This window comes from Amphibalanus amphitrite, unplaced genomic scaffold, assembly GCF_019059575.1.
Source record: "Amphibalanus amphitrite isolate SeventyFive unplaced genomic scaffold, NRLGWU_Aamphi_draft 000646F_arrow, whole genome shotgun sequence".
NCBI lineage: Eukaryota > Metazoa > Arthropoda > Thecostraca > Balanomorpha > Balanidae > Amphibalanus > Amphibalanus amphitrite.
In genome coordinates, this window is record NW_024882140.1 from 58,664 (window position 1) to 71,305 (window position 12,642).

The following is a 12,642-nucleotide window of genomic DNA, read 5'->3' on the forward strand; positions in this document are numbered from 1 at the left end:
AAGGATCTTTCCTCTCTTTTCCGAACTTCTTTCCTTCTTGTTTCCTTTATACATCTAAACATCAAGACACGGCATTTCCCTTGCCATCTGAATAGTTTCTGCTGATACAGTATCGATTTGACAACATCTGCTATTGTCATCCCGCTTTGGTTTGGGCCTGACCTTGGCCATAGTTTGGCAGGCCAGATTTTATGCTGACCATTTTGAGTTAACTTTGAGAAATACATAACTTACAACGGTGGTAAAATCGTTGCTATGGGTATAACACAGTTTACCCGCTCCGGGTGTGAGGGAGGGGTGTGGGGCAATGGGTGCACTGACGTGGCGCCCTCGGATGGCCGGTATGGGATGCTCAGCGACACTAAGGGCTTGTCTGGTGCCTTCAGTTATCGGTAGCACCCTCAGAATCACCGGCGGAGGGCTCTCAGAGCCGCCGGTAAGGGGCCTTTAGAGGCACTGGTGTGGGGCCATGCAGGCATGCCGGTGTGGGCGCTCAGAGGTGCTAGTGTGATTCTCTCAGAGGTGCCGGTGAGGGTCCTTACAAGCGTTGCTGTGGGCCCTCAAAGACGCTGGCGTGGAGCCGTTACAGACGGATGTGGGGCCTTTAGAGCTGCTGACGTGAACCCTCTACAAGCCTGCAGGGGTTCTCAGTGACCGGCAAGGGGCCCTTAGGCCGACAGAAGAAGTCCTGTGGGGTCCTTGAGACCGGCATGGTACTGTCAGACGCCGGCGGTGCCCTCAGAGTCACCGGTGTGGGGCCCTCTGAAGGTCACCATTGGGTCCTCAGAGCCGCCAATATAGGGCTTTAATAGGCACTTGTGTAGGCACTCGGAGTTGGGGGGTGTGAAACCCTCAGAGGCACTGGTGAGGGTCCTCATAGGCGCCGATGAGGGCCCCCACAGTTACCGTTATGGGGCCCTCAAAAAAATAAGTGTGGGACCATCACAGGCGGGAAATGCCTCTAGAACTGGCCCCTCATTAGGCCGGTAAGAACTCTCAGAGGCCAGTAACGGGCCTTTGGAGACCACCGAGGGGCCCTTAAAAGCCGCAAGAGGCCCTCAGAAGCAGGCATGGGGCCCTTATGGAGATCTTAGTGTGGCTATTTGGGACCCCTGAGGTGCACTAACGAGCCCCATGGGGCCCTTCTGAGTCGAAATATGGCCACCGTTAACCCTCAGCGGTCAAATGGCGCCGCAGGGCCACGAGGTCCCTTTGAACCCGATGGGGGGGGGGTGCGTGTCCCCTTAGACCCCTAGCTACGCCACTGTTTCATATGTATCATGTCAGGTATTTTAGGCTCGCCCCCCCCCCCAACTTGAAAATCGTTCCCGGGTCCCTGGATTCCTGCGATAACTGACAGGTCCGTCGAATGTCTAACAGCGACTCTGAGCACTTCTACATAGATGACATGCAGATGCGGTTCAACGAAAGCCGAAATTTCCCCGGGAGAAAGAGAGAAAGCGAGATCCAATGCTTTCAGCCTTAAGTTCAGATCTTGTACCGTGTGTAAACGTCAATCAAGAGAGCTGTCGCGTATGCTCAAAGTTTCGGTGCTGACGAGTGGCGACTTCCCTATAGGGAAGTCGCCACTCGTCAGCACAAGTCAGTTCGTCAGCACTCGTCAGTTCACAAGCTATAGCTTGTGAAGCTACTCAGTGGGATGCTAACACGAGAGATGTGTGTGAGATCGTCGCTGGAGCTTGGATGAGAGGCTGACTGCGGGCACCGTACGCTATTGAAAGGTGTCTGGTACGTGACCTGGGTGTGAGTGGGTTGCCGTCTGCGTCAGCATTCTGCACGTAATTGGTCGTGGAAGTGAGATTCACTGACCGCATTCGAGGTCATGTGTCTTCATGGCATGGAAAAGGGCTGAGTTATGTTCGCGTAGTTGTTGAGCTGATGAGATGCGCTCGCACAACACAGCCGTCGGTCGCTGAATCTACGTAGCGTTGCTGACAATGTCTAGCACTGATGCAATGCCTCGCTCCGCGTCATTTCTGCGTTTCATGTCAACATGAAGATTAGTAAAGCCGGAATCAGTCATTATGTGTTAACGTATAGTATCTGGCCGGACGCCGGGCTTAGAGTCAGGACCGATAGGGTTGATACTAGAGTTGCAAAGTTTTCCCAATGGGCTGCTACCGGCACCGCCCCGCCCCACAAACATTTTCTGAGATACCGGCATGCTACCACGCCCCAAGCAAAAAAACCGTCAAATTACCGGCATACTAAAAAACCTGCATTCTTGATTTTGGCTTACCCCTACATGAGATGCCACATTTTGGCAATTTCAGTAACCGCCCCACCCAACCATAGGCGCGGGAGCCGGGGGGGCAGTGGGGGCAGCTTGCCCCCCCAACTCTGGGGCCGTGGGGGCGGTGCCCCCACAGCTTTGAGACGGAATACCACACTTTTTTTTGCAAATGTTTTCTTTTTTTGTTGAAAAAGCCGAGGGGTGAAAAATAAGTGGCCTAAAACCGGTGAGAAAACTAGATTTGGGGGTACCCTAGGTTAATCTCTATTATGGTGTGCCCCCCCAGTCGGAAAGTAGTTCCCGCGCCCCTGCACCCAACAGCCACCCATTGTCCAACTTATTACAATTCAATAGCCTCTTAATGCCCAAAGTTTGAATCATATGCTGATAATTTTTTTTTTTGTGCAAAATCAAAAATACCGGCATGCTACCGGCAAGACATGCCAGATACCACGAAAAAACCTGCGGTAGTGAAAAATTACCGGCATGCCGGTAGTGCGGTAAGGAAATTTTGCAACTCTAGTTGATACCTATGTCTGAACTCGCGTCTATCGGGTTTATATGGCTGTTTCGGCCGTTCGTCGAGAACCATGTCTTAAAAAGACGATTTGTTACCCTCAAGTTGGCGTGATTCGGTCACATGACTCGCTGTCACCCATGGGATCATAGTTAGGATCCAGCGTCGAGCTCTTTTGAGACAGGATGTGGATATATTTCACCGCGTCGGGAGAGGAAATATGACACCCTGTCATTAGTAGCGCTTCAGCCCTCGCTGCGACCCCCCGCTCTGTGCCTGTCATCACCTCATGGTCAGGTGACCCAACCCTACCGTGACGACAATGACCCATCCTGGGCGCCCTCCAACTGCCGGCCGGCGCCCCCGGACCTCACGGGTCGGTCATCGCCACCCCGCCGAGCCGGGACGACTGGGACACCACCCGCGGGCGGCGCCATTCGCCGGCTATTTCCGTGCCCACCTCCCGCCTGGCCACAGTGATAAAACGAACCACCGCCTCTGCTGGACGTTGAGAGGTGCAGGCCAGTCTGAGGGCAGTCTGAGAGCGGTCTGGGGAGCTCCCCCGCCGCCCCGCGGCACCGCCCGGCCGGCCGCCAGCCCGTCAGCTGACTGCGGGGCGCCTGTCCACGGACCCGGGCACCGCCCCGGGGCAGAGCCGAGCGTGCCAGTGGGGAGAGCTGTGCTGTCCTGAGGAGCGCAGAGTGGAGGAGAGCCACCCTCGGGCCCGAGAGGACTGAACCGGATTGTGATTGTTTTGTTTGTGATACAGTCAGGATAGACGGAAATCCGTATGCCCATGGCGAAGACTCGTGACGATAACAATCGTAAACGGTCTTTGCCTTGATCTGGTCTTTCGCAACTCGAAGTTCTTTGCGATATTCAGAAGAAACAGGGATTACGCGGTCATAAAGTGAGCTGACAACGTTTGATAACCGTCATAATTCGGTGATTATTTGAGACTCAGCAAGTGATAGCTTGGACCTAGTTCAGTGATACGGTAGTTGCGAGAAGAAAAAAAACTTGTGATAATCGATCCTTCAAATCGCGCGTCATTTAAAGGGACCCTCCCACCTTCAAAAAAGTTAATGAATTGGCATGAAAGTGATGTCCCTTGGTTCAGAAAGAGCGAAAACGAATATCTACCAAATTTCACCGAAAAATATTCACTGGTTTTCAAGATATTAGGCTTTTACTTTTGTTTACTTTTTGGGATCTCCCTCTTACTAGCGACTTTATTTGGAAGCAATAATTTGGCAGCCTTAAAGTGCGGCAGACGTTGCGCGCAAAGCAGCGTATACCACCAAGTGTTAACGATGGTTTTAGTCTAAGATTTAAAAATCGTTAGATCTCCGCTGACGTCACAAATACTAAGGGGGCATACCAATGCATTAGCCCCTTAGAATCCGAAAACTGCAAGTTTGAAATTCCATATCTTCGAATTAAAGCATTTCTCGATGTTGTGAGTGCCCAAACCGGTATTTGCAGGCCATGGCCACCAATTTGGCTATCTCAACTCAAAACTAATGTTAAGGTGGGAGGGTCCCTTTAAACGATCTACGGGATTGACAAGCGTCTTTGAAAGCTTGTGAGGCAGCATTGGCATTGATTGAGCTGTGAACATTTGCTGTGATTTCAGTCCGGGTGATAATCGCTGTGTTTGGCCTTATACATCCTGACGTGCGCTCTTTGAAGCTCGTTTAGGAAACTACATTTCCGCACTTTCGCCGTAGTTTGTGATCGCCTTTTACGTAGCAATAAGCGCCAACAAAACCCGTCGCGTAAGATCGAAGGCCGGATCGCATTTCCCCTGGGTTGCCCGCACACTATGAACTGCGACTGGGGCGAGTCTGACAGCTCCCTGGCGCTGTCGGACGCGGGCGAGGAGGAGTTGTTCTCCTCTGCATCCTCCTCGTCTGAGGGATCGTACGTGTCGGCGCCGCGCGCTCCAGAGGCCGCCCTGAAGGCCGCCTCCGGCACCATGGAGGAGGTGCAGGAGCCCGAGATCGTGCCCAAGGTGCACCACTACCCGATCGTGTCGCAGCGGCACACCTGGTGTGTCGACGAGGAACACCTGCACTACCAGGCGTCCTACCAGCATCAGATCGTGCACGGTTTCAGCTCGACGTTCATCAAGGCCTACAGATGCTTCGGACGCTCGCGCGGCCGCCGGCTCACCGTTCTCGAGGTGAGGGACATGCTGGGAGTGGGGCAGGGGTGCATGGGAAAAGTCAGCTCAGCTCATCGTTTTCTTTTATTTATTTTTTTACACACTGGTGCAACTGCATGGATAGTGGAACTAGCTGTATGTATTTGGACCGTAGTAGAAACCTCGAAACGTTTATCATCTCGTATTTATCACGCATACCTTATCTACAGGAGCGTCTACAACTTCAGTGAGCGTTCTGATGCCACGTCAATTCGATTAGCTTGTTAGTGTTAACCATATGCCTCCGAAACTTATTTATTACTGGGTTTGAACCTCGTTGGGTGTCCAGATTATAATCTGGAAGACTGTGTACCTATTACCCAGACGTTTAAAAGTCGTGTAACGCTCCCGCGCCGATTACTAACAAATCAGTTACACGGTCGCATCAAACCCTTCGGCCTTCACTTATTCAGGTGCTCTAAAAAGTAGATGATTACACATTTTGGACGAGTTTTATTGCAGAAAGAGGGAATGTCGAAAGAAGACTCAGTACAATTCACGTCAGATTATGTATCTTTATTGCGGATCAGAAGTTAAACAATGAAAATTCTGAAAGCGACGTAATCTTATCGGTACCCACAGGCCGTCGTAACATAGCTTCCCTGAAGTGTCATTTATTATCCCTGTGCCTGTAGCGCATACGTGCTGATCGCTAACGCTATCGTGGACATAGGGAGGCGCTACAAAAGGTCGGTGATTCAGTGCATATTTCCCAACAATTGGCTATCGCCGAGCCTACGAATTGCCGGTGCGGTTACGCGGCTCGAACCATATTGCTCGAACCCAACCGGCTAAGGCAGCACAGATCAACAGCAAAAAGCGTCAACAAATGTCAACGAAACGAATCATCATTCGATTGCACATCTCCGATTTGCAGGAATGCACGTTTCATTTACCTCAGGCGCTCTCATTTTCTGGCGTTCTGACGTCTACGAGCTAACACGCGCCTGACGACTAGAGGCGTGCATCCGGTCTCGCTACCAGGACTGCGACGTTGCAACACCCGCCATCCACTGGTGTTGACGTCACTAACACGCCCCAAACATGTCCCAGATTCCCGAGCACAGACACACACGTCCCACCCGCATGTCCGCTCGGCTGGCGCGCGCCTACAGCCGGCAGAGAGGAGGAGCGCCCGCGCCCCGCGCCTCCCCGTCGACCGGCCGCGGCTGCGCCCAGCCTACCATCCGGGCGTGTTCTTGTTCCACCGGCAGAGCGGGATCGAGTTTTGGGCGTAGTTCTTGGGCAGGTCGAAGCCGACCTCCTTGGCGGCCATGTAGACGGCGCCCAGCGCCAGAGAACCGGTCAGTTGGAGGAGGGTGAATGCCGAGAGGTGGGTGGACACCTGCTGCACGAACCCCACCTGCATCAGGTCCCAGGACTTGAACACTGCGCCGACGGCAACCACGCTGAGACCGCCGGGCTCGCGGCGCAGCTCCTCTGAGACGTTCGGCAGCAGCGCCACCACGAACCGTCCCAGCCAGCGGCCGGCCTCGGCAAACAGGTCGCGGCAGAAGAGGTCGCCCTCGTGCGCGGCCGCAGCCAGGTGCTGGCACAGACCCGCAAACTGCGCCTTGCTGAAGTTGGTGTAGGCAAAGTCGAGCATGCCGAAGCGGTCGGTGATGCCAAAGTAGCGTTTGATGCACTCTCGCGCCTTGGCAGTGCTGTGGACCGGCGTGCGCAGGTTGTCGTCCTCGTCAAACACCCACTTGACGGCCTGCTGCGAGATCCACCAGGCGCTGGCCTCGTCTCCGAGCATGTAGGACCAGCCGCCGCAGCGGTGCACCGAGCCGTCCGGGTTCAGCAGCAGGCTGTTCGAGCCCGTCCCCGAGATCAGACAGATGCCGCCGTGCGGGAAGGCCGTGACGATGGCGCCCACAGAGTCGCTGCAGACCACCACTCTCTCGGCCATGCCCGGGTAGCGCGACATCAGCATCTCCTTCAGCTTGGCGTTGGTCTCCTCTGCCTCGCAGCCGCTGGAGCTGACGCCCAGCGCTCGCAGCTTGGTGTTGGTCGGCAGGCCGGCGGCCGTCAGTGCCTCGGTGATCAGCGCGTGGAACCGCTCGACGGTCGCGTCCATACCCTCCAGGTAGAGGTTCGTGCCCGGCCCCGAGCCGGTCCCCATGATACGACCGTCCCCATTGATGATTTTGGCGAACGAGTGCCCGCCGCCGCCCTCGATTCCGCCAAAGAACGCCGGCGCCATGGTGTATGAGCGGGGTGGGTGTGTTGGGGCTCGGGTGACCTTGGCGGACAGGTCGCTCACAGCTGTGGGCACTGCTGTTACCTGGGAGAGGGCGGAGAGGTTGAACTGCTCCCGCCGAGACTGGAGGTGTGCCGTCGACTTTCACCCCAGCGTCGCTCGGATTTGCTTTCTGTCGATACGCTCACCACGCCGGCGTTTCCAGTTGACTGCTCCCTGGTTTGAAGCCGAGTCTTGTTCAGTTTGACTTCTCAGTAAAAAGCGAGTTCGACAAAGTCCCACAGACACAATCACTGTCACGCAACTGAGGACTCAGCTCTCTTCACTGGGTCGCCGTGGCCAGCCACTGGGCGCCGTAAGCGGCAACTGGCACGTGCGCGTGAGCGGTCCGACCGTACGGGACACGTCGACCGCCGGCGTGTCGGTCGGAGTGCGACTGGCGCGTGCGCCGTGTCCGGGGGCGAGCGGGCGAGTGACGGCGCGCCACCCGGCCGGGCTGTCCGCCTCCTACCCGCCCTCCGCCGTCCGCCACCGCCCGCCCTCCGCCACCGCCCGTTCCACTTTCCCGGCCGGCGACCTATCGGGCCGCTCATCACCCGATCGCGTCGCGTCGCGAGCGGGGCGGCGCCGCGTCGGCCGTCAGATCGGTGTGACTGCACGCACCAGCAGCGTTCATGGCGCGTGACCGCCGCCGGGTCGGGTCACATTCACTGAGCACCCGGAGAGGTTTTTCACCTGCCGTCGAAAGTCGGCGTGCTTGGTCCACCGTTATCGGTTTAGTACCACAACTGTGGTTTCTGGCTCCGGTCTGCTTAGAACTTGCCGCAACGAAACGGAAGCCTGGTTAGTTCGTTTGCATCTCTAATCGTTCCATGGCACGTCAGAAACCGGTTTTGGCATGCTGCCAGAGGCATCCAATCGTGTGGAGAAAGAAACTTTCGCGTCTGCTGGGTAGTTACACAGCCGGTAGTGTAACGCTTGCCGACGTTCTCCCATGTGCTCTAAGCTTTGAAATCGCTCTCAATGGCGCGGTGGGACCAGTCTATTGAGAGAGCACCTGCCCGGTGCGGGGAGTTGGTGATACCATCTGGAACTCGGGTGCTGTACATCAATGACAAAATTCCCAAGCTCCGGTTTCCCAGATATTGATTGTGTCAATGTGTCACCGGGAGAGCTTTGCTATCCCGTTTCCAATCGATGGTTTGAATGATATAACATCGGTTAAATTACATCCGCATCTGGGTAGACGGTTCTCACTTCTCTTCGACGCCCAGTTATAATATGATTTTATTTGCATTTCTCTCTGGCATTGCGTCTTGTTTTCATGGTCCTTTCTATGAAGTGCAGCGACCAAGAGAGATATATCTAACATTGTGTCTAACCCTCGCGCATACATAGGACACATTTTTAATGCGGCAATGAAAGTTAAACTTGACAATTGTCTATTGTCTAATCAATTTCTGATCTGATTTCCGATATATTTGAAGTAATGTCAATTACCAATTCACAGAAAATGACAGTAGGTATCTGAAGACCTATAACCTATAGTTATAGGTGCTGTATGTTACATGCGTTTCGTTGCAAGCTTGCACTCATTCTCAAATCTAAAAAACAAACGCATTTTACTCTGAAACGGCTCACGAACCACTTGGGTCGAAGCGTTTCCGATGAGATTTCAGTAATACACTAGCAAGTTTTAATCGGAAGAGAGACACACTGAATAGCTGAATTGAAAAAACTATTTTATGTTGGCTAAACTGATGCTTGCTTGAAGATGAAACCGTTCAAAATTTAACGTTTAATTAGCGTCAATGCTAACTTTAAAGTAAAAATCGCTTCGCAATAGGACACATATAAATTTTTTGTTTTGTCATTTACAATGTTATTTTGACAAATCATTCACAATATTAAATTTAAACACAAAGTGGTAACGAGCAACTCAGTAGGCTTCCCTGTCGGTAACGAACTTGCCTGTCCTCTATTTTAGCTTATTTGCTCAGTGTCATTTGGAAGGTGCCAGAAGTGACCCACCCCATGGAACCTGATAAGTCCTCATGTTTGAAGACGGTTGGTCTGAATTCGAGATAAAATAAACGGTGAAGCCACAGAGGCCGAGGCAGCCGTGTGACCATATACACTCCTGTCCACTCTGCGCGCGGTATCTTTAGATCGTGTTTCACAAGCGGGTCGCTGGAACGTCTTCTGTTTAATTTATCCTCTTGCTTGATGTAGGGCAATTGCGTGCTGGACTTTGTAACTGACGCACAGGGCTGGCCGGATTTGCACTCACTGAGAAGGGTGGAGGTCGTTGAACCTCTTCTCTCGACGACCGCCATGGCTGCAGCTTTGGCCACCGATTGCTTATATGTCTGGTCTCTGGAAGCACGTGGAATGCGTGTAGTGCAAATATTAACCCGCGCACCGACGGGGGGGGCGGATATCCGCCCCCCCCCCTGAGGTTTTTCGCGAATAGCGGGAAAACCGCGGCGCGTAGCGCCGCGAAATTTGGTATGACTATTCCCTTATCAATTTTACACATGGTGTGCAAGTTTGAACCTCCTACCTTTCAAGGTCAGGTCACCAGGTCACTTTGAATGACCCAACCTCAAGTCACTTTTTTGCAACTTTGTCACCGTGCCAGAGCTACAGTAGATGTCGGAGGCCTTTGAAAGTCGCAGGATGTTATTAGTCATTAGTAGCTACAATTTATATATCTCGGAATTTTGATATCGGTGACCTAAGGTCAGGTCAATTTCGCGACCTCCCCATTATAAGTCAATGGGGGAAAAATCAACTCCCTGTTTTTACCACTAAAACGGGTCGGAATGGCCCCATATACCATACATGACTTCATATACGATCAACCTTCACTACCTTGAGGTCTGTTTTGCTGTTGGGCAGCTGTGAGGTCATGTGACGTCATCAAAGGTCACCAAAGGTTTTTGGCCAATAACTCCGTACAGGAACAAGATACAGACGCGTGGATGGTCTCATTGTGTTCAGCTCGTCAAGACGCATCGAATGATATACATGATGACCTCGAGGTCACGTGACCTGAGGTCAACCTTTGACCTTGACCTTTCGAGGTCAACATATATATCATTCGATGCGGATTGACGAGAGGATCACGATGATGCCCTTAGTTTGTTCCTATCTTGACTAATTCGAAAGTTATTCGAGAAAAACTCTCTCCATATTTAGCGCCGCCATTTTGACTTTTTCGACCCCTGTGACGTCATCTTTGACCTGACCTGAAAATGACCTTAGTAAAAATTGTAGATCTTGACCGTGCGTATCCGATGCCGTTTACCGCTTGTCGCTATCTTGTTTCGTTCTCGAGATCTCAGGGGGGGGGCGGTCATCCGCCCCCCCCCCCCGTCGGTGCGAAGTTGGCGCAGACCCCCGTCGGTGCGCGGGTTAACTCAACCCATGCGGATGGGCCTGGGCGGTCTGGTTGCTGAAGTTTGCGCAAGTTGCTGCCCCAATTTCAACTTGAATCCGTTGCCCAATGCTCGTTAATAGCAAATGTTATGATTGCGAGAGCAGACGCCCCTGAGGGCTATGAAAAAATATTCGAGCTGCAAAACTCTCATAATCCTGCACGATTTCTCATTCGCTTCTCGACGACTTCGGGGAAAGTTGTGTATCTTATTTTCTGTATTAGAATCTTGTGGCCGCCGTGCCACTGCGGCGCCGCCGCCGCCCCGTCCAGGCTCGGGATGAGTTATATGGCATTGTGCGGGGCAGGGCCGGGAGGAGACGGCCGGCGGCACGCGCAGCGCAATTGTAAATTTAAGATATGTCATTTAAGGCACGTAGGCCGCCAAGCTGGCGCCTTCCGTCACCTCGTCGCTGCTGTGCAAGTTCGCACTCGTTTTGGGCGTGTTCTAGACGTTTCGTAGCCTGTTGAATAAAAGGTGGGTCACGTACGACCCCCGGCCAGTCTGGGTCGGCGCGCGACGGAGACAGCTGGCAATACAACGGCAATGTGGACATAAGGAGTTTACTACAAGCTATTTCGGCCTTGGAAGACTGACGTGATGGGGAACGAGAAGGAGACCTGTGATGGTTCGGACGCTGCGGCTGATCTCCGCTTAATCCCGGAGTTTGACGGTGTGTCGCAGCCCGTGTGCGAGTGGCTGGACAAGGTCGAACTTGTGTGTCAGCTGCGCGGCATCAAGGGACTGCACGTCGTCGTCCCGCTGAGACTCACTGGTGGTGCGTTTGCGGTATATCAACAGCTCGGAGAAGATGAGAAGAAAAAGTACGAGGACATCAAAAGGGCCCTGACATCGGCGTTTGCTTCGGATCGGTTTGAAGCCTACGACCAATTTGAACGTAGAAGGCTGCGTCCAGGTGAGACGGTGGACGTGTTCGTCTCTGAGCTGCGCCGGCTGGCTGGCTTGTTCGGAGGTATGCCGGACGACAGCCTGGCCTGTGCCTTCGTGGCCAAACTGCCAGATTCAGCACGCCGTGCGCTCCGGGCTGGATCACGGATGGAGGACATGCCGTTTAGCCAGCTAATCGGTCGCGCTCGGGCCGTGCTAGCCGACGATGAAACAAACACCGCGGCCGCCGCCGCTGGCACAAGGACTGGAGCACTCCCGGCCACAATGAAATGCTACTCGTGCGGGCAACCGAACCATATCGCCCGCGACTGCACGGCAGGCCGCGGACAGCGGGGCCGTGGAGGCCCCCGTGGTGGACGGAGCCTCGTGAGGTGCTACAACTGCAACCGGCAGGGGCACATCGCCTCTGCGTGTCCGGAAAACGACGCGGGAGGGGAGAGATCAGCGCCAGCCTCCTCTCCTGTCGACCAGTGAACGGGGCGCTGCCAGTCGCGCAGCTGTCGGTGGACGGAGCGAGCTGCGAAGCGCTGGTTGATACAGGATGCAGCCAGTGTGTAGCTCACGTGTCAGTTTGTCGGAGGTGGAACCGACGCCCGGTGAGCGTGATGACAGTGAGTGGAGGGCGTTATTGGTGTGAGGGGTCAGGCGTGGCACGCGTGCAGCTGCGGTCCGGTGAATCAGTGTCCGTAGATGTGCTCGTCGTAGCACGTAAGCCACTGGGGTTTGAGTTCATCCTCGGGATGAATGGTATCAGAGCACTGGGTGGCGCTACAGTGAGTTCGGATGACCGAGTCAGATTCGGAGTTGAGGCAGCGGTGTCTCATATAGCGGCGTCAGTGGCCTCACCCGGTGACCGGGTCAGCTGTGATGGTGAGAGGACTGGGGTGTCGCGTGCAGTGGCAGCGACTGCACGGGTGAGTCATGATCAGGCGAGCAGTGAGGCGGCCCCAGCATCAGGTGCAGCGGCGGCAGCTGCAGCAGTGAATCGAGCTGACAGTAGTAAGGGGGATCCGGTGTTGGGTGCGTCGGCGGCGGCCGCACCGGCTAATCGAGCCGACGAGAAGGACTTTGTGGTGAGCTTTGATGAGACAGAAAAGAAGTGGTCGGTAGAGT

The 12,642-nt window shown here is 54.2% G+C and overlaps 1 protein-coding gene across 1 annotated transcript in view; it reads left to right on the top strand.

The window, feature by feature from the left end:
* The first annotated feature begins 4,302 nt into the window (after positions 1 to 4,302).
* LOC122363888 (calpain-A-like) overlaps positions 4,303 to 12,642 on the top strand; it is a 46,466-nt gene continuing 38,126 nt past the window's right edge. The window contains exon 1 of the mRNA XM_043333694.1: positions 4,303 to 4,956. Within this exon, the coding sequence (XP_043189629.1) occupies positions 4,597 to 4,956 (360 nt within the window). The 5' untranslated portion in view covers positions 4,303 to 4,596. The remainder of the gene's footprint in view (positions 4,957 to 12,642) is intronic.